At 52.2% G+C, this 25,471-nt stretch overlaps 4 protein-coding genes across 6 annotated transcripts in view; all 4 read right to left on the minus strand.

Moving 5' to 3' along the window:
• Positions 1-25,471, minus strand: part of LOC310827680 (uncharacterized protein) — a 919,426-nt gene that overhangs the window by 471,840 nt on the left and 422,115 nt on the right. The window lies entirely within an intron of this gene.
• Positions 1-25,471, minus strand: part of LOC310827821 (erythroblast NAD(P)(+)--arginine ADP-ribosyltransferase-like) — an 840,324-nt gene that overhangs the window by 310,578 nt on the left and 504,275 nt on the right. The window lies entirely within an intron of this gene.
• Positions 4,478-11,013, minus strand: ZNF775 (zinc finger protein 775). Of its 2 annotated transcripts, none has more exons than XM_083704125.1 (3): positions 10,912-11,013; positions 7,078-7,171; positions 4,478-6,626 (listed from the first exon to the last, which is right to left on the minus strand). In XM_083704125.1, the coding sequence occupies exons 2-3, from the start codon at positions 7,157-7,159 to the stop codon at positions 4,939-4,941; spliced, it is 1,770 nt and encodes a 589-aa protein (XP_083560251.1). In that variant the 5' UTR covers positions 7,160-7,171; positions 10,912-11,013; the 3' UTR covers positions 4,478-4,938. The 2 variants fall into 2 exon arrangements, with proteins under 2 accessions (XP_083560251.1, XP_083560250.1); XM_083704124.1 differs by lacking the exon at positions 10,912-11,013 and adding an exon at positions 8,467-9,027.
• REPIN1 (replication initiator 1) lies at positions 14,207-25,202 on the minus strand. Of its 2 annotated transcripts, none has more exons than XM_083704158.1 (4): positions 24,810-25,202; positions 23,237-23,363; positions 21,333-21,437; positions 14,207-17,970 (listed from the first exon to the last, which is right to left on the minus strand). In XM_083704158.1, exons 1-4 carry the CDS (start codon positions 24,831-24,833, stop codon positions 16,484-16,486), a joined length of 1,743 nt encoding a protein of 580 aa, XP_083560284.1. In that variant the 5' UTR covers positions 24,834-25,202; the 3' UTR covers positions 14,207-16,483. The 2 variants fall into 2 exon arrangements, with proteins under 2 accessions (XP_083560284.1, XP_083560285.1); XM_083704159.1 differs by lacking the exon at positions 24,810-25,202 and adding an exon at positions 23,724-23,956.

Raw genomic sequence — 25,471 nt, forward strand, 5'->3', positions numbered from 1 at the left:
TGTTAAACATTAGGAAGAACTTCCTGACAGTAAGAGCTGTTTGACAGTGGAATTTGCTGCCAAGGAGTGTGGTGGAGTCTCCTTCTTTGGAGGTCTTTAAGCAGAGGCTTGACAACCATATGTCAGGAGTGCTCTGATGGTGTTTCCTGCTTGGCAGGGGGTTGGACTCGATGGCCCTTGTGGTCTCCTCCAACTCTATGATTCTATGATTCTAAGAAAATTATGTGTCTATGGTTATTCCTGTGTGTAATTTGGTATTTGTGTTTTCTCTTTCTTCTTTTCTTGCTGTATCAATAAAAAATAAAAAATAAAAGAGATAAGAGAGGAAGCCAGGAACTGCCAGTGCTCCGTCCCTGAGTCACAGCCCTTCTCCTAAAGCCAATATAGGTCAGGAAGGAGCCAGTGGCGTCTTCCCTGGCGCCCATTGCCCCATTGAGGCCCACTCCCACCCAGAGAAGCAGTGTTGTCCTAGGATCTTACCCTTCAGCTCATAAGAACGTGAGACTTGAGCCTCATAGCTCCATTGGTTGGAGCGCTGTGCTGATAAGGCCAAGGTTGCAGGTTCCATCCCCGTATGGGGCAGCTGCATATTCCTGCCTTGCAGGGGGGTTGGACTAGATGACCCTGGGGGGTCCCTTCCAACTCTACGATTCTATGAAGAACCTCTTGGATCAATGGCCCATTGAGTCCAGCATCCTCTTTTCACAGTGACTGGCCAGGTGCCCATTACAGGAAACCTGTAAATAAGATCCGAGCATCAGAGCATCTCTCCCCACCTGTGGCCTCCAAAACTGGTACCCAGAAGCGACTGCTGCCTCCGAGGGGGGAGGGCCCAGCAGAACAATCATTCTGGCCTGGTTACCTGCTGGAGGGTTATTTGTCCACCTCCAGGACTCTCTCCTACGCTGGGAATCCGACGGGGCAAAGGATCGGATACCCCACCAGGTGATTCCTCCTCCTCCTCCTCTTTCTGCTCACCTTCCTCCATTTCATGGGGTCTGGATCCCTCATCTGCCGGGATCCAGGGATTGCAGCGTCAGCTCACAGGCAGAGCCGACTTGCTTGCCAACCGATTTACACTCAGAATTTGCAACTGGCCTTCCAGGCCAGAGCAAACGCCCAGGGCTCTTCACACAGATTTATAAAGGACACTGATTTATTAAGTCCTTGCTGCAAACGAGGACTTATTAAAATATGCAAAGGATGCCATCCATTAGCATATGCACTGCAGGTTTTGAAAGACTGTGTTTGTCCTGCAGAAGTTATTATCCGCCCTCCCTTCCCCACAGGTGGGCGGGGTTTGCAGCACCGAGCGGGGCTCACCTGGGTGGGTGCCACCTACCTGCTTGATCCGGCCTTTGACCTGCCCTTGGCCAGGGAGGACAATGGACGGCCAGCCGGGGGTGGGCCTAAGGCCAAAAGAAAAAAGGATGACTCCCTTGCTCGAGCCTCTTCTGCTGTTCTTCCTTCCAGGATCACCCACCCACCTTCCCTCCAATTAATAATTTCTTGCCTTGCCTCCATAATTTCATCCTAGGTCAGCAGTCTTCAAGTTAATGATTCTTTCCTTACAGGCTAATATTTTGCATTCCAGGTCAGTGGACGCTGCTGCGGTCGTAAGATAGTTGCTGTATTCAGAACCTGGAAGGAATTTCCCCTGCATTTGCAGGTTTTGCCTTCCCCATAGCATTTTGTCACAACTTTGGCGGATTTTAGGCCTTGGCAAGGTAGCCTTTAGTCTATCATCAAGTCGGGGGGATGCATTCATGCTCCCCCCATGCGGCGGCACTTGCAGGGCCCGTTAAAGGGCAAAAACAGGGGGTCCCTGGCCCTAGAGCGGCGGCATGTAGGTCCAACTCCCGGGACGAGGTCGGAGGAAGGACGTGCCGTGTCAGTTTGCGCTTTGCAGTCCCCTCTCAGTGGACCTCATCTGCCTGCATATCCTCAGCCAGGCGGGCTGAGAGGGTTGCCTGCCAAGGCCTGTGCCAAGTTTCCCACTTCTGAAGTTCAATAAAGTTGTGGCCAATTCAATTTGAACCCCATACTCTGGTCTCGTCTCATCATTTGGGGTAAAGGGGTGGGCACCACAGACAGAGTTTAGAGCGTGTGCCTGCCAGCAGCGTTAACTACCTCTTGACGTGTTTTTTTTTAAATAAAAAAACCCCTCTTTGTCTTACACTGGCATAGGCAAACTTGGCCCTCCAGCTGTTTTGGGACTACAACTCCCATCATCCCTAGCTAACAGGACCAGTGGTCAGGGACGATGGGAACTGTAGTCCCGAAACAGCTGGAGGGCCAAGTTTGCCTATGCCTGGTCTTCCAGTTGATTGCAATCATCTCAATCAGTGGCGTAGTGTGGGGGGCGCAGGGGGGGGCCGGCCGCACTGGGCGCAACATGGGGGGGCGCTCGCACTCGCAGCTCTCTGCCCCTACTAAAATCCACGGGTTAGGGGGCGCAAATTACTTGCCTTGCCCCGGGTGCTGACAACCCACGCTACGCCACTGATCTCAATCACTTACTTTTAAATTATTTTGCTGATAATTTAAATGTTTCTCTCTTCCCCCCCCCCCCACCCTGGCCACCTGCCTGCTAACTGCTTTCAGGGTTTTATTCCAATGAGGCAGGTTTTTCATTTTGTTCAGTAAATAAGTGTCTATTTGAGAGGCAGGGTGTTGTAGTGGCTAGAGTGCCAGGCTGGGAGAGACCCGGGTTCGAATCCCCACTTGGCCAGAAAGCTCGCTGGACGTGACCTTAAGGGCCAGCCACTGCCTCTCACCTTCTTTCCTCCCTTGCAGGGGTGTTGAGGTGGTGGTTAAATGAGGCCAGGGAGAACCATGTGGACCATGTTGAGTTCCTTGGAGAAAAACGGTGGCCTATAAATGCAATAATCAATCAATCAATCAATCAATCAGTGATTGCATGGTGCAAATGTGGCCCTAGAAAGCCAAGGCTCTGGCTCAGCTCCCCATCAACCCTGAATCTAGTCCACAGTTTCCCAAACTTGGGTCTCTGGCTGTTTTGGGACTACAACTCCCACCATCCCTAGCTAGCAGGACCAGTGGGTCAGGGACGATGGGAACTGTAGTCCCAAAAGAGCCGAAATCCCACGTTTGGGAAACCCCGATCTAGTCTTATTAATGTGGATCCTAAACGTCAGTCCTGCCCGTGGCCTCCCCAGCCGCTCTCTGGCATTAGCGGGCAGCAAATGCCCCACCCTTGCGGATCTGGTCCAGGAACTGGTGGCCATGAATACAGAAGGCGGGAGAACGGGGTGTGCCCCAGAACCACACCTGCAGGCTTGGCCTTTGGACATGCCAATCAGGGGGTGGAATCCAGACCATCGTCCTTGCATGACTAACGGAGAAACAAGATCACCTCTGTCCTATGCTCAGGTTGTATATATGTGTAAATAAAACCATATACCCTGAAGACATCACCATCTCCGCTGACCTTCCAAGGAAACTGGACCTTGGGCCTGGAATCCCGGGGGTCTCTCAGCTCTCAGAGATCGGGGGGGGGGGCACGTAAAAGCAGCAAGAGAAACAGCGGCACATTTCACAGATGTTTTAATGGAATCTCCACCCCACTAAGGAAAGGCCCCGCTCTCAAGTGACCGACCGTCTCCCTGCGGAAAATGCACTTGAGGCACTGATTGACACGTGACAGAATGAAGGGGTTATGTCTGAATGAGCAGGCGTGAATCTGCCCTTTGGAAGAACGTCGGTCCTCTCCGCGGGTCTGAAACGAGCAGGTTGTTGAGATTTCTTTCCAATCTTTAGAAATTTAACGCTCGATGGGCACCGAAAACTCTGCTCTAAGGTTTGGAAGAAACCTTGCTTCCTTCCAGAAGGGGATCCCATCAGGGCCCAACACCAGGAAGGCCCTGCCCACCTCATACGACGCCTCTCCTTTGCGCAAACCACGAATGGTCACCCTCCAGATGTGTGGGAGTACAACTCCCATTAACTGACACAGCTCAACACACCTGGCAGCTGATGGGAGTTGTAGTCCAAATCATTCAGACGACGCCAGGCTGCTTAATGTTGCGACTACTATTTGGGAGCCAGTGTGGTGTAGTGGTTAAGAGCGGTAGTCTCGTAATCTGGGGAACCGGGTTCGCGTCTCTGCTCCTCCACATGCAGCTGCTGGGTGACCTTGGGCCAGTCACACTTCTGTGAAGTCTCTCAGCCCCACTCACCTCACAGAGTGTTTGTTGTGGGGGAGGAAGGGAAAGGAGAATGTTAGCCGCTTTGAGACTCCTTAAAGGGAGGGAAAGGCGGGATATCAAATCCAAACTCTTCTTCTTCTTCTTCTTCTTCTTCTTCTTATGCAAAGGACATGCTCTTGACCCAAGTCTGGGGTGGGGAAACATGCAAAAGAGCAGAAGCTGAGTCCTTGTTGTTGCCCTTTACCCAGACTTGGTATCCCAACACAGCATGGGTAGGCAAACTAAGGCCTGGGGGCTGGATCTCTCAATCCGGCTCACGGACAGTCTAGGAATCAGTGTGTTTTTACATGAGTAGAATGTGTCCTTTTATTTAATATGCATCTCTGGGTTATTTGTGGGGCCTGCCTGGTGTTTTCACAAGAGGAGAATGTGTCCTTTTATTTAAAATGTATCTCTGGGTTATTTGTGAGCATAGGAATACGTTCATTATTTTTTCCCAAAATATAGTCCAGCCCCCTACAAGGTCTGAGGGGCGGTGGACCGGTCCCCTGCTGAAAAAAACTGCTGACCCCTGTGGTACAGCATTGGCACAGCAGATCCCACAGCAAGATCCCACTCTTGCAAACCACAAACACAAAGGACAAGATTACAGTTGAGCAGAACGGACAGACGGACGGACGGACACACACACAAACACACACACGCACACTCTTTGTCCGGGCCTGCAAGAAAGGCAAGTTTTGGCAATGATCCCCCGAGCCGGCGGTCCCTATCGCGCCTCCACCTTCAGAGCGGGGGCCGGCCCTTGTGGAGCGCCCTTCCTGTGCACCCGCTGATGCTTGGCGAGGTGGTGCTTTTGGACGAAGCGCTTCCCGCACTCGGCGCAAGGGTAGGGCTTCTCCCCTGTGTGGTAACGCTGGTGCCGGACCAGGTTGGGCTTCTGGCTGAAGCGCTTCCCGCACTCACCGCACTGGTAAGGCCTCTCGCCGGTGTGGATCCGGCGGTGGATGGTGAGAGCCGACCACGACACGAAGCCTTTCCCGCACTCGTTGCAGATGTACTGCTTCTGTTCCGGGACTGGGGGCTTGGGGAGCTCGGGCTTCCAGAAGACCCCCTTCTTCGTCTGCGAGAGAGCCAGTGGCCGAGTCCCCGGCTCCACGATCAGGACCGGCTGCCCATCGTCGCCCTGCGGCCCAGAGACCTCAACGGGCCGGAAAAGATCCTGCCCACCGGCCATCAGCGATTCCACCACCGCCTCCAAGCTCTCTGGGTGTCCCAGAGCGAAGCGCCTGGCGCCCTGCTCCACCAAAGCCTCGGATCCTGCGTGGCCGGCCCTCTGGTGCCCCGTGAGGCTCCCCTTGGTGGCGAAGGTCTGCCCGCAGGCGTGGCACTGGAAACCCTTCTCCGCCGCATGGGTCCGCTGGTGCTTGAGCAGGTGCTGCTTTTGGGTGAAGCCTTTTCCGCATTCGGCGCAGGCGTGAGGCCTCTCGCCGCTGTGGTACCGGAGGTGGCGCAGGAGGTTGGGCTTCTGGGTGAAGCTCTTCCCGCACTGGGAGCACGGAAAGGGCTTCTCGCCCGTATGGATGCGCTGGTGGATGCTGAGCGAGGACCACCAGGTGAAGCCTTTGCCGCACTCGCTGCAGATGAACTTCTTCACCCCCCGACGGCGCCCCGTGGGCCGTGCCGGCGCCCAGCCCAGCCCGGCCCGTGCCTCCTCCCGCTGCCTTGCCACCGTCTCCTGGTAGGCCTCCTTCAGCTCCTGGAAAACCAACCGGCGCTGGCGGGCGTGGACCCGGCGGTGGAGGCGCAGCACCGCCTTGTTGCTGAAGTTCCGCTGGCACTCGGGGCAGGCGCTTGGGCCCGGCCGCGCCCGGAAGTGGGTCCGCTGGTGCTTGGCGAGGTGCTGCTTCTGACGGAAGCGGCGCTCACACCTGGCGCACTGGAAGGGCCGCTCCCTGGTGTGGTGGCGCAGGTGGCACAACAGGTTGGGCCTCTGGCTGAAGCGCCTCCCGCACGCCTGGTACCCGAAGGGCTTCTCCCCGGTGTGGGTGCGCTGGTGGGTGTTCAGTGACGACCGCCAGGCAAAGCCTTTCCCACACTCCCCGCAGGTGAAGTCTCCTTCCGCGGCGCCCGTTCTCTGTGTCGCTTTGCCCTCCCCAACTCGGACGGCGCTGCGCAGCTCTTCACCTGCCAAGTCCGCCCTTCCTGCGCCATTGGTGCGCAAGCCGCTGCTTCCTCCGGAGTTGGGGTCGTCTTCTTCCTCCTCTTCCTCCGCTGGGGGCATCTTCTGGTTCCTGGCGGCCAGTCTGTGCCATCGAGGGAAACTCCTTCTCCGGCTGGCGCACTGGAAAATGGCGCCTTTCGCTGCCCGCTTCCTGTCGCTGGTTCCGTTTGGTTTCTTGGCCTCTTCTTCTGGACAACTTCCCTCTTCCATATATCTGGTTGTGCAGAGGACTTCTGGAAGACAAAAGGGAAATAACAGAGCCAGAGGTTGGTGGTTGTCATTAAGAAGGAATAAAAATAAAATAAAAAGGATTTTTTAAAAAAGGAATAATTAGAAAAGGGAGGGTCTCATCTTGCGTACCAGATGGAGCTGGTAGACAGCTGCCCTGGACACATAACTGACCTGCACCTCCACGGACAGCTGTGAGTCCAGAATGACTCCCAGGCTGCGCAGCTGGTCCTTCAGGGGCACAGTTACCCCATTCAGGACCAGGGAGTCCCCCACACCCGCCCACCTCCTGTCCCCCAAAAACAGTACTTGGGTTTCTAGAGACAGAGGTGTGCCCAGGAAAATCTCCAAGCTATGCACTTGCTCCTTCAGAGGGAGTGTGACCCCAAATAAAATGGGTAACTTGCCTCCCCGATGGGCATGAGGGCTCCCCACATCTTGGAGGACAACACAAACCTGAGCTGACGTTCCAGGATGCTTCGTTTTCTCCAGAATCTCTCTTACGCAGGAGGCCACCGTTCTCTCTCCTCTCCTCCATCCTCTGGGAAGCCTGGAAAATGCAGGAACAGCCATTAATTTGGGAGGAAGAGGCAGCCCAACGTCTCTTGCACGGTCGGGAGAAGCAACCGCAGAACATCATAAGCCAAGGAGGATTTCAAGGGAGAAACCAGCCAGCAACCGTCCTCTCCCAGGTGGCAGGAGGTCCAGAATGTTGGGCTCTGAAACCCAGAACACCACAAAGAACCAGAATGGCAAAGTGCAATGAGGAAGAGGACGCTAAATATAGGCCTGTTCATTGGATGGAGCACGTCAGCTCTCATAGCAGATTCTCCCCCATGAACTTGTCCAATCCTCTTTTAAAGCTATCCAGGCTGGTTGCCATCATTGTGTCATGTGGCAAGGAGTTCCACAGCTTAACGATGCAGTGCATGAATAAGTCCTTCCTTTTCTATGTTCTGAATCTTCCAACATTCAGCTCCACTGTATGTCCACGACTTCTAGTGTTATGAGAGAGGGTGTAAAACTTTTCTCTCTTTTTTAGTTTTTTTTTTATACTTTTCAAATTTATACATTTCATTAGTTTTACAATCAATTTGACATTTCAAAAATTGACATCCTTCCCCCCTCTCTTTTCTCTCTCTCCACTTTCTCCTTGCCAGGAGTAATTTACAAACTTCTAGTATGTCGACTCTTCCTCACCTTTCCCCTAAACTCAAACCAAACGCCGCACCCTATCCTCACCAGAGAGTCGCTCCATCCCCTCAATCTATTCCTTTGCCCTTTCCAGAACACTTTCCCAACTCTATAACATGATTTTTGAGGCGAGGCCACCAGAACTGAACCCAGTGCTCCCAATGCAGCCACACCACAGATATGTTTAACAGCATTACTATATTGGCAGTTTTAGTTTCAATTCCTTTCCTTATGATCCTAATGTTAAATGGAACAGGAGTCTCTCGATTACCCAAAGATGGAAAACATTGCCTGATTTCAACAACTCACTAATGGTGGAATAAGATGTGGAAAATTGCATTACATGAAAAACTTACCTGGTGGTACACCTATTTTTTTTGAAAGGCAAAACAAAGGTAACCTCTTTTGTCTCTGTTTGGTGGGATTTTATTGAAGGAAGGTAAATGCATTTTCTCTTCCACAAATCTCTCAAGAAATTTGGAATAAGTAACATCAAACTGGTTGAATTTCTTTTCTTGGTGCAATTTAGAGCCTTTTCTTCTTGGTGCTCCTTATGTCTCTAAAGATCACTTTTAGAGTTTCATGTTTTTATGTCAGGTGTGCCACATCTCTTGTTCTCTCTCATTTCCCATGCCTGTATCTTCCACTCACCTGCCCGCATATCATTGCATATATCCAGGTAACCAGCTTTATAACTTCTTCTTGTGAATGTAACATCCCATGACAGCCCTGGCTTGGTTGTGGTTTGGTTTTCATGTGTTTATCCCATAAAGTTCTATTTTGTTATTTGGGTTATATCGATAAAATGGAATCATTTTATATATATATATATATAATTAAAGGTCCAGCAACCACCTCTGGGCCAGGAATTGTAGCTGGAGAGACCCTTTGTGGACCTTAGTGCCCAATGCTGGCACAACGACAGCCATATCTGCACCCTCCACCTCTGCAAGTGACCAAGGCAGCAAGATAAACTAAAATAAAATCTGGCCAGCTGTCAAGCACGACAGGTGCACGTCCCCCCACCATGGAGAAACCTCCACCTGTTCGAGTCCTCCTTGTCCTGCAGCTGTCCGAAGTCACAGCGCCTCCATCTAGGGAGGGGAAGTGGCAACCCCCGTGAGGTACCTCTATAACCACAGGCAAAATATGCATCGTATATAATCATATATAATGTTTAACAGACCACTGTATTTTAATACTTTGTTGGAAGCCACCCAGAGTGGCTGGGAAAACCCAGCCAGAAGGGCGGGGTATAAATAAATTATTATTATTGTTGTTGTTGTTGTTATTATTATTATGGAAAGGACCCCAAGGGTCAATCTAGTCCAACGCCCTGCAAGGCAGAAATCTCTGGAAAGGAATTAATTGGCTTTAGCAGAAAGGTTTGAAGGAGTTAAGTTTAAATATGGTTTAAATTTTGAAATTTTATTGTTTTGAAGGTAAGATAAGGTTAAAGAAATTAACGGTAAATTGAACTGTAAAATTTTTGAATGTTAATGATGTTGAAATGAAATGAAGTGGTTCTAGTAATAAGGTAAAATAAGAATTTGCAAGAATGGATTGATATTAGACGAAAATTTGAAGCTATAATATGTGAGGATAAATAATTAAATGAATTTGCTGAACCAATTTTTAAATGGAATACAAAAAAGGGAGGTGTGAGGAAGTCAGGAAAATAAGTAAATGAACGGTAAGAAATTAAAAAGAGGGATTTTTATTTTTTATTTTTCTTTCTATGTTGAATTTTGGTTTTTGTATTTTTCTTGTGTTTTTTGTTTATCGTTTTGTAACTTTTTTTCTTGTTAAAAATTTAATAAAATATTATTATTTTTTTAAAAAAGAAAGAAATCTCAGCTAAAGCATCCCTGACAGATGGCCACCCAGCCTCTGCTTAGAAACCTCCACAGGTTTGAGTCCACAGGTTCAAGCAGGAGAAAACAAGCTTGCTACATTTTCCAGATATTGGAAGGTGGCTCTCGTATCTCCTCTCCGTCTCCTCTTCCAGGATAAACATCCTCAGCTCCTTCAAACGTTCCTCTTAAGTCTGGATCATCTTGGTCTCCCTCCTCTGCCTGCACACCTCCCAGCTTGTCCAAACCATCCTTAAACTGTGGTACCCAGAAACAGACACAGGACTTGAAGGCAGAAGAGAGCAGGGATGCGACTTCCCTTAATCTGTACACAGGACATCACTCCCATATAGACTCTTAGCAGCCTGGCTCAAAATCCCCCTGGGGCAGCCACAAGGAGCCAGATTTTTTTTTTCTCCACCACTGCGGAGAAGAAACAAGGGGAAGGAATGGCTTGAGCGGCTGAATTGATGGCTGTCAGAGCAACTAAGGTCCTGGGCCAGAAAAGTTGACAGCGCGAGCAAGAGGACACCTCCACCGTTTCCCAGCTCTAAGGACAATCTCCTTTGGGCAGGGCCTTTTTCATTTGTGGCAGATACACAGCATGCTGTATGAAGCTCTGGCGCTGCTGCCAGTCAGTGCTGACAATACTGAACTTAGCGGAGGAATGATATGGCTCTGCATAAGGCTGCTTCCTATATTATTACATTACATTACATTATATTCTTATTAGGGAAGGTTGGTGGTAGCGGTTGCTTAGCATGCAGAAGGTTCTGAGTTCGAATTCCTGTAGTATGTCCAGGTTTGGGGGGGGGTGCAGACTCCCCTGCCTGAAATGCTGCGGGTCAGAGGAGGCGGCCCTGGGCTAGGTGGACCCACACGCTCTGACTCTGTAGGCTGCCAGCTGGGCACGACCTCCTCCGCCTCCTGCACAGGCAGGCAGCCCACACTCATCGGTGCCAGCTGAGCCCGGAGAGGAGGATGCCCCCCTTGGATCTGGCAGCTGCTGCGAATCTGCAAATGCCCCAACCAAAGGAAGTCGCCGGAGGACCCGGGAGCCAAAGGCCGAGGGCACCCGCTTGGCTCGGCTGCGCGCCTGGGCATGGCAGGCTCCCCTCCCTGCAGCCAGCAAAAGGCTCCGGGGGCTTTCTGCTTGGATCCCCCCAACAGATCCCGGGATCCTGCTGGGATCCAGTGGATCTGCAGCGCTGAGCATGCCAACACCCCCCAAAAATGCTCCTACCTGGTGACTTGGGCTCTGCCAGGCAATCCCCGTCCGCTGCAACCAGCTGGCTCCTCTGTTTCACTGGCCAAGAGAATGCAATGCCACCTTAAGCAGCTTCGGTGCAATGATTGGCCGCGGCGCCTGCCAATCTCATCCCCGGGGGGGGGCGGGACCGCGGAGGAAAGGCTTCGCGCAGAAACGAGAGAAAGGACGCCGGCGCGCAGGGAACACGAGGCGGCGCCGGGGATTGGCTGCGGCGCACAGCTGGGCCAGCGCCATTGGAGAAAGGGAGGGCCAATAGGAAGGTGGCTGGTGCAGCTCGCTCCGCCCCCTCCTCCGCAGGTCAAGGCTTAACCCCTGCGCGTCCAGCGGAAAGTGAAACTGAATAGAAGGAGCATAATCGCGAAAAGAAAAGGTGTAATTAATAGATAGATAGATAGATAGATAGATAGATAGATAGATAGATAGATAGATAGATAGATAGATAGATAGATAGATAGATAGATAGATATTATTATTTTTAATAACTTTTTAAAAATAACTTTTAATAACTTTTAATATTATATTTAATAACTTTAAAAAATAGAATTGTGAAGTTGGGACCCCCAAGGGTGATCTAGTCTGACCCGCTGCAATGCTGGAATCACAACTAAGGAATATCTGACAGGCACCCCCAAGCTCTGTTTAGAAACCCCCCAAATGCTGTCTGCACGCCTGCGTCCTTGAACCTTGTTGCCCCAGGTGTTGTGGGACTGAAATCCCCATCACCCCCAGCCAGCATGACCAATGCTCAGAGCAGTGGGAGTTTGACTCCAACCACAGCTGGGGACTCGAGGCTGGAGAGCAATGGAGTCTGCACTGGCTGGCAGCAGCTCTCCCGGGTCCCGGCAGGACTCCCTCCCAGGGATCAGACCTGGGACCTTTGCAAACAGATGCTCTCTGCCACTGAGCTAGGGCCCTTCTGGACCAACGGGGCTGGACTCCCTTCCGTCAGACCTCCAAGAGTGAGGGGTCTGCATCCCAGGAAGCCCCCCGCTCAAATCTTGCCTCTGCCATGAACTCAGACTCACAGGGCCTTGGGAGAGATCACCTTTTCTCAGCTTACATCTCTCGTCTGCTAAGATGGGCCTAAGAGGGCATTCTGCATTCTCATTTTGTATTTTCCTGATGTGGACCGTCCTGGGATCTTCAGATGGAGGGCAGTAAACAAATTAAATAATTAGATTAATAACGACGATGGTAATGATTATAGTTACAGATAGGTAGCCGTGTTGGTCTGCCATAGTCAAAACAAACAAAAAAAAAATTCCTTCCAGTAGCACCTTAAAGACCAACTAAGTTAGTTCTTGGTATGAGCTTTCGTATGCATGCACACTTCTTCAGATACACTTCAGATACCAGTGTATCTGAAGAAGTGTGCATGCACACAAAAGCTCATACCAAGAACTAACTTAGTTGGTCTTTAAGGTGCTACTGGAAGGTATTTTTTGTTTCGTTTTGGTAATGATTATGTCTGGATGGATAACCTGCAAACCCAGAAGTAGTCCGGGCTGATTTCTGTTGAAGAAATGTGGGCTGGCACTGGATACGTATTCTCACAATCAACCTCTGTGCTACGCAGCATTCTTCAGCAAGAAGGCAACTGTGGGCTTTGTAAGAACACTGGCATTAATGCAAAGGATATTTATCGTACAGTGGCACCTTGGTTCTCAAACGCCTTGGGACTCAAACAACTTGGAACTCAAACACTGCAAACCCAGAAGTAAGTGTTCCAGTTTGTGAACTTTTTTCGGAAGCCGAACATGCTCCTTTTTGAGAGTTATGCTGATGATTTGAGTGTTACGCTGAGGTCTGTTTGATTTTGCTACTTATTTTACAGTTTTGTTTTTGCGGCTTTCTTGCTTTGTTTTTGTGACTGATTGATTGTGTGACTGCAGTACCGTGTTTATTGCTTTCATTTTATGAATCAATGGCAAAAATCAAGTTAAATTGCTGTTTTAGGGGTAGTTTTAAAAATCAGGTTACCAGACGTTCCCGTTTCCCGGGGACAGTCCCGGGATTTACCAATCTGTCCCCTAGCAAAATCCATTGAAGTTGAGAAGTGTCCCCGGATTCATTGAAAAAAATCTGGTAACCTTATTTTAAAAGTCTGGAACGGATTAATCCATTTTGCATTACTTTCTATGGGAAAGCGCGCATTGGTTTTGGAACGCTTTGTTTTTGGAACGGACTTCCGGAACGGACTAAGTTTGAGAACCAAGGTACCGCTGTATTGGGAAGCGCCACCGTACAGATAAACTTGACCCACGGGAGTGATCCAGGTTATTGGGAATCTGTATGAAGAATGCTGTGTAACCTGGAAGCTCACATCCCCTAACTGCTGTATTTCCTCCTATTAAAACGAGGTCCTTCTGCCATTTCCATGGTGGGTTGCAGGCATTCCCGTTAATTCAGAGATGGGGAAGCTACAGCCATCCAGATGTTGCTGGACTCTACAACTCCCATCAGCTCCACAACATTTGACCACGTTGGAAGGAGCTTTTGAGAATTGCAATCCATTGCATCTGCAAGGCCCCCTAAGGGAGTAATAATAAATCATTATTTCTACTCCGCCCATCTGGCTGGGTCTCCCCAGCCACTCTGAGTGGCTTCCAGCAAAGATTAAAAATACATTAAAATGTCACACATTAAAAACTTTCCTAAACAGGGCTGCCTTCAGATGTCTTCTAAAAGTCTGGAGGTTGTTGTTCTCTTTGACATCTGGTGGGAGGGCGTTCCACAGGGCGGGCACCACTACCAAGAAGGCCCTCTGCCTGGTTCTCTGTAACCTGGCTTCTTGCAGGGAGGGAACCGCCAGAAGGCCCTCGGTGCTGGATCTCATTGTCTGGGCAGAACGATGGGGGTGGAGACGCTCCTTCAGGTATACAGGACCAAGGCCATTTAGGGCTTGAAAGGTCAGCTCCAAAACTTTGAATTGTGCTCAGAAACGTACTGGGAGCCAATATAGGTCTTTCAGGACCGGTGTTATGTGGTCTTGGCAGCCACTCAGTCACCAATCTAGCTGCCGCATTCTGGATTAGTTGTAGTTTCTGGGTCACCTTCAAAGGTAGCCCCACGTAGAGCGCATTGCAGTAGTCCAGATGTTTGCTGGACTCCCAGCAGCTCCACAACATTTGACCACGCTGGAAGGAGCTGATGGGAATTGCAGTCCATTGCATCTGCAAGGCCCCCCCAAGGTGGTTTTAATTCAACTGGTTTGGGGAAGAAAGAGCGAGGCCACGTGGCCACAGTCGACACACTGCAAGGAGCTGTGTTTTTAAAATTAACATCTACCGCTTTATTTGTTTTAAAAGAGTATACAATAGGAAACCGCTTGAAAATGAAATTGGCTTGTGTCTAAAACAGGACACCTAGAAAGGGCAGTGTTACTACCTTGCATTATTTTCTTAAAGTTAGCATTAGGAGTTTAGGATGTGGTCTCCTTGTCCACAAGTCTTGCACACACGCACACACACACGACCCAATCCCATAGTCTGCCCTGGGTATAAATAATGCCGAATTAAGCAAATAGATGCAGAGAAGCTTTTCCCCCTTGCTCCGTTTGCATGCGGTGCTGCAGAAGCCGAAGGTAAAAAGTTGAAGGAGGCTTTGAGGACAGAGGTAGGAGAATAGGAGGATTGGAAGGCAGGCGAGAGGAACAGGTCACCATGCAAGACCGGCCAGCAGCTCCTCCTCCGCGTGGATTTTGAACTTCGTGCAGAGACGACTCACACATCTTCGGATCGTGTCTCGCCAGCCATGAGGACTAGCCACCTGCTTATTTTCTAAAAAATTAAGCTGCAATCCTAAAAGGGGAAAAAACAAACCAAAAGAATCTTGCCTGCTTCTGCGCAGAATTTCCCCCAAAGTCACGACAAGACAGGCCTGCTTCTAATTATTTTAAAAATCTATCATGCTGTGTCAGTTGTGGATGAGAGTCCTTTTTCTCGCTCTCTCGCTCTCTGTCCACAGGCACATCCCTGCCCCAAATTCTGCCGTTCACGAAAACCGTCCGTCTGCAAAGAAGCAGCAAAGGTCCGGATTTTTTATTTTATTTTTAGAGCTCAGGCTGGCTTTTGTTGGCTGCAGGGCCTCTGCATTCCCTTGACTCTCGTAGTTGATCTGCGGAACTCCCTCCCTCAGGAGACAGCAACGGTCACCAATCTAGATGGCTTTAAAAGGGGATTAGACAAATTCTTGGAGGAGGAGGAGAGAGCCAGGATGGTTCTGCTGTACCTCCACTGAGGGCTCCGTCTCCTCCTCCGTGAATCTCTCCCCAAGCATTTAGTGGCCATCGCTGCTGGAAACGGCAGGAGGGCTTCTTATGGAGGTCTATTATGACAGCGGAACCTCCATGCCCAGGGGCAGTCTATCTCTGCATAACCAGATACAGTGGTACCTTGGGTTAAGTACTTAATTCGTTCTGGAGGTTTGTTCTTAACCTGAAACTGTTCTTAACCTGAGGTACCGCTTTAGCTAATGGGGCCTCCTGCTGCCACTGCACCGCCGGAGCACAATTTCTGTTCTCATCCTGAAGCAAAGTTCTTAACCCGATGTACTATTTCTGGGTTAGCGGAGTCTGTAACCTGAAGCGTCTGTAACCCGAGGTACCACTGTAATGGGGGACAACAATTAGAGGAAGTTGCTGCTCTCTGTTCCGCTTGCTGGTTCCCCTTTGGGACATTTGGTCAGCCACTGTGAGAATGGGATTCTGCGCTAGATGGGACATTGGCCAGATCCAGTAGGCGTCTCTTATCTTCTAATGTTCTCAAGTCTTCCGCTCTCGATCTCAGTCTGCTCGCTGCCCCTGCTGAAGACACCGAGCAAAGGAAGCCCCCCAATTCGAACTCAGACCACGGGACCACAGAGCCGAGCGCCATGCCCTCCCCAGAGTCAGATCCATTTCAGTGGAGATATCGGGGACTGAGGCTGCAAATCCTGCGCCCCACCTCTGAACCATGGACCCCTGCTCCCTTTTAAGCCACACACTCCGTTCTCCATCAGAAAGAAGAGTGTGTCGCCAAACATGTGCAGAGTGAATTTCCTTGGCAGCCTCTCCAGGACAGCAGGAAAAGGCCTTAAGCATGGCGACTCTTTCTCCGGAAACAAAAGTCTGGGGTCCCTCCTGCCTTGTTTGATTTCTCAGGACGGGCAAAGTTTGCCAAAGCAAAATTCTGAGGTTAAAGCAGGGCAGGGGCAGCGAGAGGAGAGGACCTCTTTCCGGTGAGAAATCTCCAGACTCCCCAAGGGATGGAAAGGCACAGCAGCCTTTGCCCAGTTCACGCGGCCGCAGGGAAACGTGGTTGCGCCGTAGATCTGGAGTGTTGGGACACCCCAGGGGTCATCCAGCCCAACCCCGCTGCAATTCATGAACCGCACCAAATGGAAACACGGGTGCACCATTGAACTGTAGTGTTGGAAGGGGCACCCCGGAGGTCATCCAGCCCAACCCCGCTGCAATGCAGGAACGATTCCCAGGCAGGCAGGCAGGGAGGGCGGAGGGCCAAGAGGCAGCGGCCAGCCCAGCTATGGAGGAGCAGGCCCCCGAGGCCTAGTTTGGTGGAGGCGGCGGGGGCGGCTGGATCTGCCTCACCACATACCCCTGTCGGAGGCTGACGCCCGTCTCTCCAGGGGCGGCCACGTTCCTGTGGCTCCTCTGGTGGGCGCGCATGTTGGAGCCCTGGCTGAAGACCCTGGGGCAGAGCGGGCAGGCGTAGGGCTTCTCGCCCGTGTGCAGGCGCTCGTGAGACACCAGGTTGGACTTCTGCGAGAAGCGCTTGGGGCAGCGGCTGCAGGCGTAGGGCTTCTCGCCCGTGTGGATGCGGATGTGTGCCACCAGGTAGGGCTTGCAGCGGAACTGCTTGGCGCAGACGGGACACACAAAGGGGCGCTCGGCCATTGCTGCGGGAGGCGGAGGCAGCACGCTGGGCAGCGGCGGCAGAGGTGTGTCGCCCTGCGCACAGGCCAGGCGGGCATCAGTCGGCACCAGCGGCACTGGTGGCTGTGGCAGGGGCCGGCGGAAGGCGTCCAGCCCGAGGGCGTCTGCCACGGTGCGCGGGTTCTGGAAGGCGTCTCCTCCATCGAAGGTGTCCAGCGGGTGGCTGGGCGGCAGGGGCTCCCTGGTGTGGATCTTCTGGTGGGAGATGAGGTTGGGCTTGTGGCGGAAGCTCTTGCCGCACTGGGCGCACACGTAGGGCTTCTCGCCGGTGTGGATATGCTGGTGCGAGGCCAGGTAGGCCTTGCTGCCGAAGGACTTGCCGCACTCCTGGCACTGGTAGCGGCGCTCGCCCGTGTGCACCTGCCGGTGCGCCAGCAGGTTGGGCTTGTGGCGGAAGCTCTTGCCGCACTGGGCGCAGGCGTAAGGGCGGTCGCCCGACAGCTGCGCCAGGGCTCCCGCTTTGGGCACGGAGCCGGCGATGCCCTCGGCGGCCATGTGTGCCATCTGGTGCGTCACCAGCTCCTCCCAGCCGTGGAAGCTCCAGCCGCACTGGTCGCAGATGAACTCCCCGTTGCCGGGCAGGCCGGGCGCCTGGTGGCCGGGCAAGGGCTGGGGGCCGTAGCCCAGCGACCAGGGGTTGAAGCCATGTGTCAGAGGAGACTGCTGGTGCAGAGCCATCTCTGGCCAGAAGGGCAGGGTGCCCTCGCCCTGGCTGCAGGGGAAAGGGCTGGGGCTGGCACCCGGCTGGCCTTCCTGGGGCACGGCGAGCTCCGGCGCCTGGGGGGCCCTTCCCGCGCTCTGGGGGCCCGGTCGGGGCCACTTGCGGATGTGCAGGCGCCGGTGGGCGGTCAGTGCCAGGCGGCCCAGGAAACGGCGCTGGCACTTGGGGCACTTGAAAGGCTTCTCCCGCTTGGGGGTCTTCGATCGGTCTGCAGGGGCCCGGCCGGCCCCCGAGGGGCCCCGCGTGGCCTGCGACGCCCCTCTCTTGGGGCCCTTCTTGGCGGACCGAGGGCGGGGGGTCTTTGCCGAGTCTGGACCGGGGCCCTCGGAGGCCACTGGGGTGTCCGGCGCCTTTTGGGGCTGCGTCTCGATCACGTCAGCTACAGGAAGGAAACAGGAGAGAGGGGAAATATGGGCATTAATCTGGACACCTCCAAAGGGGACACTTACATCGTTCCATCGCCTGGTCTTCTCTAAAAGCAGAAGGCACACCCTCCAAGTGCCCCTATTTTCCAGGGACATTCCTGAGTTTCAAATTTGATGCCAGAATGTCCCGCTTTGTCTTAAAAGGTAAAGGGTAAAGGGACCCCTGACTGTTAGGTCCAGTTGTGGACGACTCTGGGGTTGCAGTCCTCATCTTGCTTTACTGGCCGAGGGAGCTGGCGTACAGCTTCCAGGTCATGTGGCCAGCAGGACTAAGCCGCTTCCTGCGAACCAGAGCAGCGCACGGAAACGCCATTTACCTTCCCACCGGATCAGTACCTATTTATCTACTTGCGTTTTGACGTGCTTTCGAACTGCTAGGTTGGCAGGAGCAGGGACCGAGCAACGGGAGCTCACCCCATTGCGGAGATTCGAACCGCCGACCTTCTGTGGTTTATGCCTTATTAAATCCAAAACTATAATTCAGAAACAATGGGAATGCTTAAATGAATATTTATACAAGCAGGGCTCAAATACAAAAGTTTGGTTGTGCTTAGAATAACCTTGTGAAAAATATAGAGAACATAAAGATTTGACTGATTATGAAAGAACCTAAGGAAGGGAAATGATTTAAGAACAAATGCAAAGGCAAGCAAGATAACTAAGAGACGTGCAGTGAATGCGGTGGAAGTCTTTTATAATATTTTAACTAGGATTTATATAGTGTAATGTTTGAAGCATGAATTTAGTAATATTGTTGGTTTTCCTTTGTCTTTTGTCTTCTTTTTTTTAGTTTGTATTTTGGAAAACATGTATATAAATGTGTTTACAGTGTTATGTGTTATTCTTTGTTTCTCTTTCTTTTTCTTTTCTTGTAAAATTCAATAAAAAAATTTTTTTTAAGGGGCTCTGCGGTTTAGACCACAGCGCCAGACGCCCCTATTTTCATTGGAGAAATGTTGGAGGGTATGGAGTTATCCGACCCCCAAGCCAAGGAGATAAGGAAGTATACAGCTTTTAGAAGACATTTTAAGGCAGCCCTGTATAGGGAAGTTTTTAAATGTTTAATGCATTATTATTTTTTTATATATGTTGGAAGCCGCCCAGAGTGACGTGCGCAACCCAGGCAGATGGGCGGGGTACAAATAATGAAATTGTTGTTGTTGTTGAGTAGGACATCCCTACGTTGAGTAGGAATGTTGGAGGGGATGAGAAGGGAAGCTCTTTACGTGGATCGGGCCCAAGGGGATCCATGCCCTGGAAGCCACAGGGGGTTTGGCATGGGTGTGGCTAGGATTTTTGTTATAATAATAATTAATAATAATTTATTATCTATACCCTGCCCATCTGGCTGAGTTTCCCCAGCCACTCTGGGCGGCTCCTGACAGAATGAAAAGCACATTTAAACCTCAAACATTAAAAACTTCCCTAAACAGGGCTGCCTTCAGATGTCTTCCAAAAGTCAGATAGTTGTTGATTTCCTTGACATCTGATGGGAGGGCAGGCAGGCCCTCAGCCTGGTTAGGGGGACAGAACCTCAGTTTGCTATGATTTTTATTGATTGGGGTGGCAGCTGCCCCTCCCTGCCCCTGGGCTACGCCCCTGGGGAGCGGTGCAGCAGTAAAACTGCCAGCACACTTGCAAAGCTAAGCAGGCTCTGGCCTGGTTTCAAATTGGATGGGAAACCATGTGCTGAGATTGCTGCTTTGCAGGACTAGAGAACCCTCAGTCTCTCTTCCAGATCGACAGTTCTATTATTCTATGAGGTGCTCAAGACAGATAAAATAAAGTCCTCCTTCACACAGCACAGCTTTAATCTGCGGAACTCGCTGCTACAGGGTGCAGGGATGGCCGCCAAGCCTGGTGGCTTTAAAAGCGGGTGAGACAAATTCATGGAGGACAATAAAGCCATTGATGGCTCTTAGCCAGGACGGCTCTGCTCTGCCTCCGCATCTGCAGAGAGCGGCTCCTGGGTTCGAATCCTGCTGGTTCCCCGCAGGCATCTGGTTGTCCACTCTGAGAACAGGGGGCTGGACTAGGTGGGCCATTGACTCGATCCTGCAGGTGCCTCTTATGTCCTTAAACTCACAAACCGGACCTGAGCAGAACAGCAACGCCCTCCCCACTTGTGAATCGCAGCCACCATTATTCAGGAAGCAATATTTGGCCTCTGGGGCTACTAGGGGACATCAATTGCCCTCTCCCCCATGAATTAATCCCACCCTCTTTTTTAAAACCACCCAAGGGGGTGCTGTCATTACATCTTGTGGGGAGTGAATTTCAAATTTTAGCTACGCGCTGAGTGTAGAAAAAAAGTCCTTTCTTTTGATTTGCCCTGAATCTTGCAGCATTCAGCTTGCACTGCCTGTCCCAAGTGTTGCTACGACTGCAGAGTAACTCTTCTCTGTCCCCTTTATTCATGCTGTGCATAAGTTTATACACCTCTCTCAGGTTTAGGGCCGGTGCTTTCTTTAGGGCAGGCACCCCCAAACTCGGCCCTCCAGGTGTTTTGGGACTACAACTCCCATCACCCCTAGCTAATAGGACCAGTGGTCAGGGATGATGGGAGTTGTAGTCCCAAAACATCTGGACTGACTGGGAAGAGTCTGCGACCAGAAGGTGGAAGAGTACCAGGAAGAATGGAAGAAATTTAAAGACTATTTAGCCAAATATGTCAAGATAACTTAATTGGAAAAGCTTGCAAATACTAGATAGGCTTAGGATTTAAGTATGTAAGGATAGGATTTAAGATGTTTAAAGCTAAATTAGAAAGAATGAAAGAAAGAAGTTAAGTGATTAAGTTAATTTTTTGAGAAAACTGATTTTGGAAAACTGTTAAAATGATACGTAATGAAATTCAACCAAGGGGATTTGAGGAAGTCACTTAATAATGTTACCAAGATTCAAACAGGATGTGTGTTTGTTTGTGTGTTTTAAATTTTTTGGAAAATTAATAAAACATTTTGAAAAAAAAACAAAACAAAACAGTTGGAAGGCCAAGTTTTGCAATGCCTGCTTTAGGGCAACTGGGCAGCTGCAGTTTTATGCAGATTAACTTTCGTTATATCTTACAAATTCCCGATAATGCATATCAGGCACGTGCTCTACTCCCTGAGCTGCAATGGGACAGCCTGCCCTGATTCCTTGCTAGACCCCCCCCGCCCCCCTCTTAAAATCATCCTTCTTAGAGTTCTTAGTGCTGCGGAGTTGGAAGGGACCCCGAGGGTCATCTAGTCCAACCCCCTGGAATGCAAAATTATTTTAGCCCAACATGGGGCTCAAACCCACAACCCTGAGATTAGGAGTCTCATGCTCTTACCTGGGGAGTCGGCGTTTCCCGCAGAGGGTGGGGGGTCTGCAGCAGGGTGGGGCGCCTCTCCCCGCGCCAGCCGGGAAAGCAGTTCAGGGATAGAGAGCAGGCATTCTGCAAAGGACAGAAGCAGAGGCGGGGGGTTAGTGGGGGGGGTAGAAGAACATAAAAGAGCCCCCCCCTCCACAATGGCCATGCAGGACCTGAGGGCAGCAATGTTCTCCAACTGCTGTTCCCCCATTATCTGGTTATTCAGAGGTAGACTGCTCCTGGGTATTGAGGTTCTGCTATAGTAATAAGACCTCCGTTAGAAGACCCCTCCTGGATCAGGGCCTCCCAGAAACCCTCCAGCCAGATGGGAGCATAAGAGCAATTCTCCCCTCCTGGGGTTTCCCACCAGCTGGAATTCGGAAGCATCTCTGTCTCCTACTGTCAAGGCAGAGCGCAGCGCTGGTATAGAATAATAATTTATTATTTATACCCTGCCCATCTGGCTGAGTTTCCCCAGCCACTCTGGGCGGCTTCCAACTGAATATTAAAAACAATACAGCATTAAATATTAAAAACCTCCCTAAACAGGGCTGCCTTCAGATGTCTTTTAAAGATAGGATAGCTGCTTATTTCCTTCACATCTAAAGGGAGGGTGTTCCACAGGGCGGGTGCCACTACTGAGAAGGCCCTCTGCCTGGTTCCCTGTAACTTCGCTTCTCGCAGTGAGGGAACCGCCAGAAGGCCCTCGGCGCTGGACCTCAGTGTCCGGGCAGAACGATGGGGGTGGAGACGCTCCTTCAGGAATACTGGACCGAGGCCGTTTAGGGCTTTCAAGGTCAGCACCAACACTTTGAATTGTGCTTGGAAACGTACTGGGAGCCAATGCAGATCTCTCAGGACCGGTGTTATGTGGTCCCGGCAGCCACTCCATCACCCGCTCCTCCCCCATGAATTTGCCTAATCCCCTTTTGAAGCCATCTAGCTTGGTGGCCATCCCTGTGGCAGGGAGTTCCATAGTTTAACTCTGTGCTGTGTGAAGAAGGGCTTTGAAAACCTCTCCTGAATCTCCCAACCTTCAGCTCCCTTGGATGCTCCGGAGTTCTGGCTTTAGGAGAGAGGAGGAAAAACTTCACCCCTCTTCTATCGCCTCTGCTTTTCCTCACCTTTTCCCTAAACTAGAAAGTCAGGCCCATTGGCCCATCTAGCACAGTATTGTCTGCACTGGCTTGCAGCTGCTGCTCTGGTCTTTCAGGCAAGGAGCCTTCTCAGCCCTAACTGGGGAGAGGATGGAAGCTGGGACCTTCTGAGCTGCAGCCCTTCCTATTGAAATGAGCAAGGTTCTAGTCCTCATGTCTCTGAATCCCCAAGCTCTGCTTAAAAACCTCCAACAAAGGAGAGCCTGCTGCCCTTCCCTGGGAGTCTGTCCCCCCGTCGAACAGCTCTCTCTGTCCGGACGTCATAGAATTGGAAGGGACCTCAGGGGTCATCTAGTCCAACCCCCTTTCAAAGCAGGAATCGCCACGTCTAAGGTCGGTAGTTTGCACCTGGCTGTGGGCAGCAGGCTCTGCACTGTATTGGGTTGGACCAGATCAGTGTTTCCCAACCTTGGGTCTCCAGCTGTTTTTGGACTACAACTCCCATCATACTTAGCAAGCAAGACCAGTGGTTAGGGATGATGGGAAGTGTAGTCCAAAAACAGCTAGAGACCAAAGGTTAGGAAACACTGGACTAGATGACACTGAGGGTCCCTTCCAACTCTACAATTCTGTGATTCGATCTCTGGCATTTTCCCTTCCTCATGTTCACTCTCCTTTTGGGCCATTTGAACCCCTCTCTCTCTCTCTCTCTCTCTCTCTCTCTCTCTCTGGCCAGCTCCCCCCCCCCCCACCACAAAAAAACCCCAGTATATACGTCAAGTTTACCCAGCGAGGAGACCAGCTCGTAATTCTCTGCCATTACGTCTTGGTATAGCTCCTTCTGCCATTCTGCCAGCTGTGCCCACTCCTCGCGCGAGAAATAGACCACCACGTCCTCAAAGGCCACGGGCACCTGCAACGAGGAGAAGCCCCCTCTCTCAGCACCGCAGAATCCGACCCTGTTTCGGGAAGACTGCCGCCACCACCGAATCCTGTCCTGGAGGAAGGACTGCGTATTCCGGGAGCCGCAGAGGCCACCGATTGCGGCCCTTTCTCGCCCAAGGACAGCCTGCCTGCGAACCGGGTTTCCTAGCCCTGCCTGGGGACGGGGTCTGGGGCGTTCTGCATGCAGGGCAACTGTCCTGCCACAGAGCCACTTCTCCTGCACGGAGCCAGGCCCTGGGGGCATCGTCTAAGCTCAGCACTGCCTCTCTCCCCCTCTCTTTTTTTGGGGGGGCGTTTTGGGCCAGGGGGTGGGCATTTCCAGTCCTACCTGGCGATGCCATCGGGGAGGGAGCCTTCCGCATAGAAAGCGTAGCTCTGCCACAAAGCCCAGTCCCCGTCACCCCGGCAGCTGTGTGGCACGCAAGTGGTCCGCCGGGACCTCCTTGACCTTGTGGACAAACAAAAGGTGTCTGTGGTGGCTGCAGGGCGGGGGGGGGGCACACCTGTCACAGGGCCCAGCGAGGGGAGGGGGCTTCCAAAGCCTTTCCCTATATTTCTCTGCCTTTTTCCCCTCTGGTGGTGGCCCTTTCTCAGACCATCAACAATAATATTCGAGCAGAAGCTGCACTGGGCTTTGGGGAATTAACTCTGACCTTTGGGGGGGGGTAGTTTCTGATATTTTGGGGGAGAAATATGCCAGGAAGACCCCTCTGCCTCTTCTCCCCAGCTCCCTCCTCTGCCCTGGCCTGCCTGCAGGCTACGCCACCGTCAAGCACCCGATTCCTTCGAAGATGGTGGCGTGGGTCGATGGGGGGGGGGGGTTATCTTTACCCAGAAGGGAAATGAAATCCGTGGTTTCGGGGTGCAGCCTCCCAGCCTGGAACGGTGGGAGTGAGAAAGAAGGGGGTCTCCGCTTCTGAACGATCCCCTTGGGTCTCCTTTCACCCGAACGCAGATCCATCCATCACCCGTGAAGTTTGACGGGAAGATCGGGGTCCCGGGGGGGCTGCATTTGCGCCCCTCTCCGGAGCACCCTAAATCGGGGGCCGAGCAGCGCAGCTCGGGGGTCATTTCCAGCTCTGCCCCCGGTGCCAAAAACGCATTGAGGCGGGTGTTTCCTCCGTAGGAAAAGCAGGAAGTCTGGGGGGGTCCCCCCCTTGCGTGCCTTTTAGGAAACCCCAAAGCAGCCTTTAATAGCTGCGGGGAGGGGGGCTGGCAGCGGCTCAAGGCGCACGGAGAGGGGGCCCCCTTTCCTTTCGCTGTAATTTGATATTCTCCCTGCAGGAGGAGGCGCATTCGGATCCTGCACCCCCCCGCCACCCCCGAGCCCCTTTTGCAGGAGGGTCCTTGTTGTGAGGTGGGGGGGGGGAGATCAGCCCCCCGCCCCAGATGCTGAGGTCTCTCCAGGGCCTACCTGCGCCAGGCTCTCTCCGGCCATCCTCCAGAGCTTCCTTTGCAGCCGCCGGGGCAGGAGGGGGGCGCCTTCTCCCCCTTCCTCCCCCTCCAAAGCCCCCCAGCTGTCAGGGAGGAGGGCGGGGCGGGGGGGGGGGCGCGGAGAGGCCAGCTGCGGTGCGCGCCCCGGTCCGGCTCTGCCCTCCGCCTGTCAGCTTTGCCGGCTGCTCTTTTGTTAGCCTTTGAAGATTTACGCTCCGGCGCTGCACGCTGGGAAGTGTAGTTCCTCCGCCAGCAGGAGAGGGCAGCCTCGCCTGCAAGAGCGGGGGGGGGGTGGCGGGGGGGGGATCCCAGGGATGGGGAGCCGGCGCGGACTCCCCAGAGGCGCGCCTGCGCCTGGGCGCAAGGAAAACCTTCTCCGCTTCGTGCGCAAAGGAAAGCCTTCTCCGCCTCCGCTTCTTCGAATTGCTCAGCGCAGCCAGATGCAGAGAGAGAGAGAGAGAGAGAGAGAGAGAGAGAGAGAGAGAGAGAGAGAGAGAAAACTTTACTCGCATTAGCCAATGGCCACAGCAACAGTAAAACATCACAGTATATGCAGAGAAGGAAATTTGATATAAGAGCACAATTTAAAGTCCTGAATCAGCCGCCAGTTAGTGGCCCTTATTCTGCTTGCCTCTGCTAGGA

Source organism: Podarcis gaigeae (genome assembly GCF_964106915.1).
Source record: "Podarcis gaigeae genome assembly, chromosome: 12".
Taxonomy (NCBI): Eukaryota; Metazoa; Chordata; class Lepidosauria; order Squamata; family Lacertidae; genus Podarcis; species Podarcis gaigeae.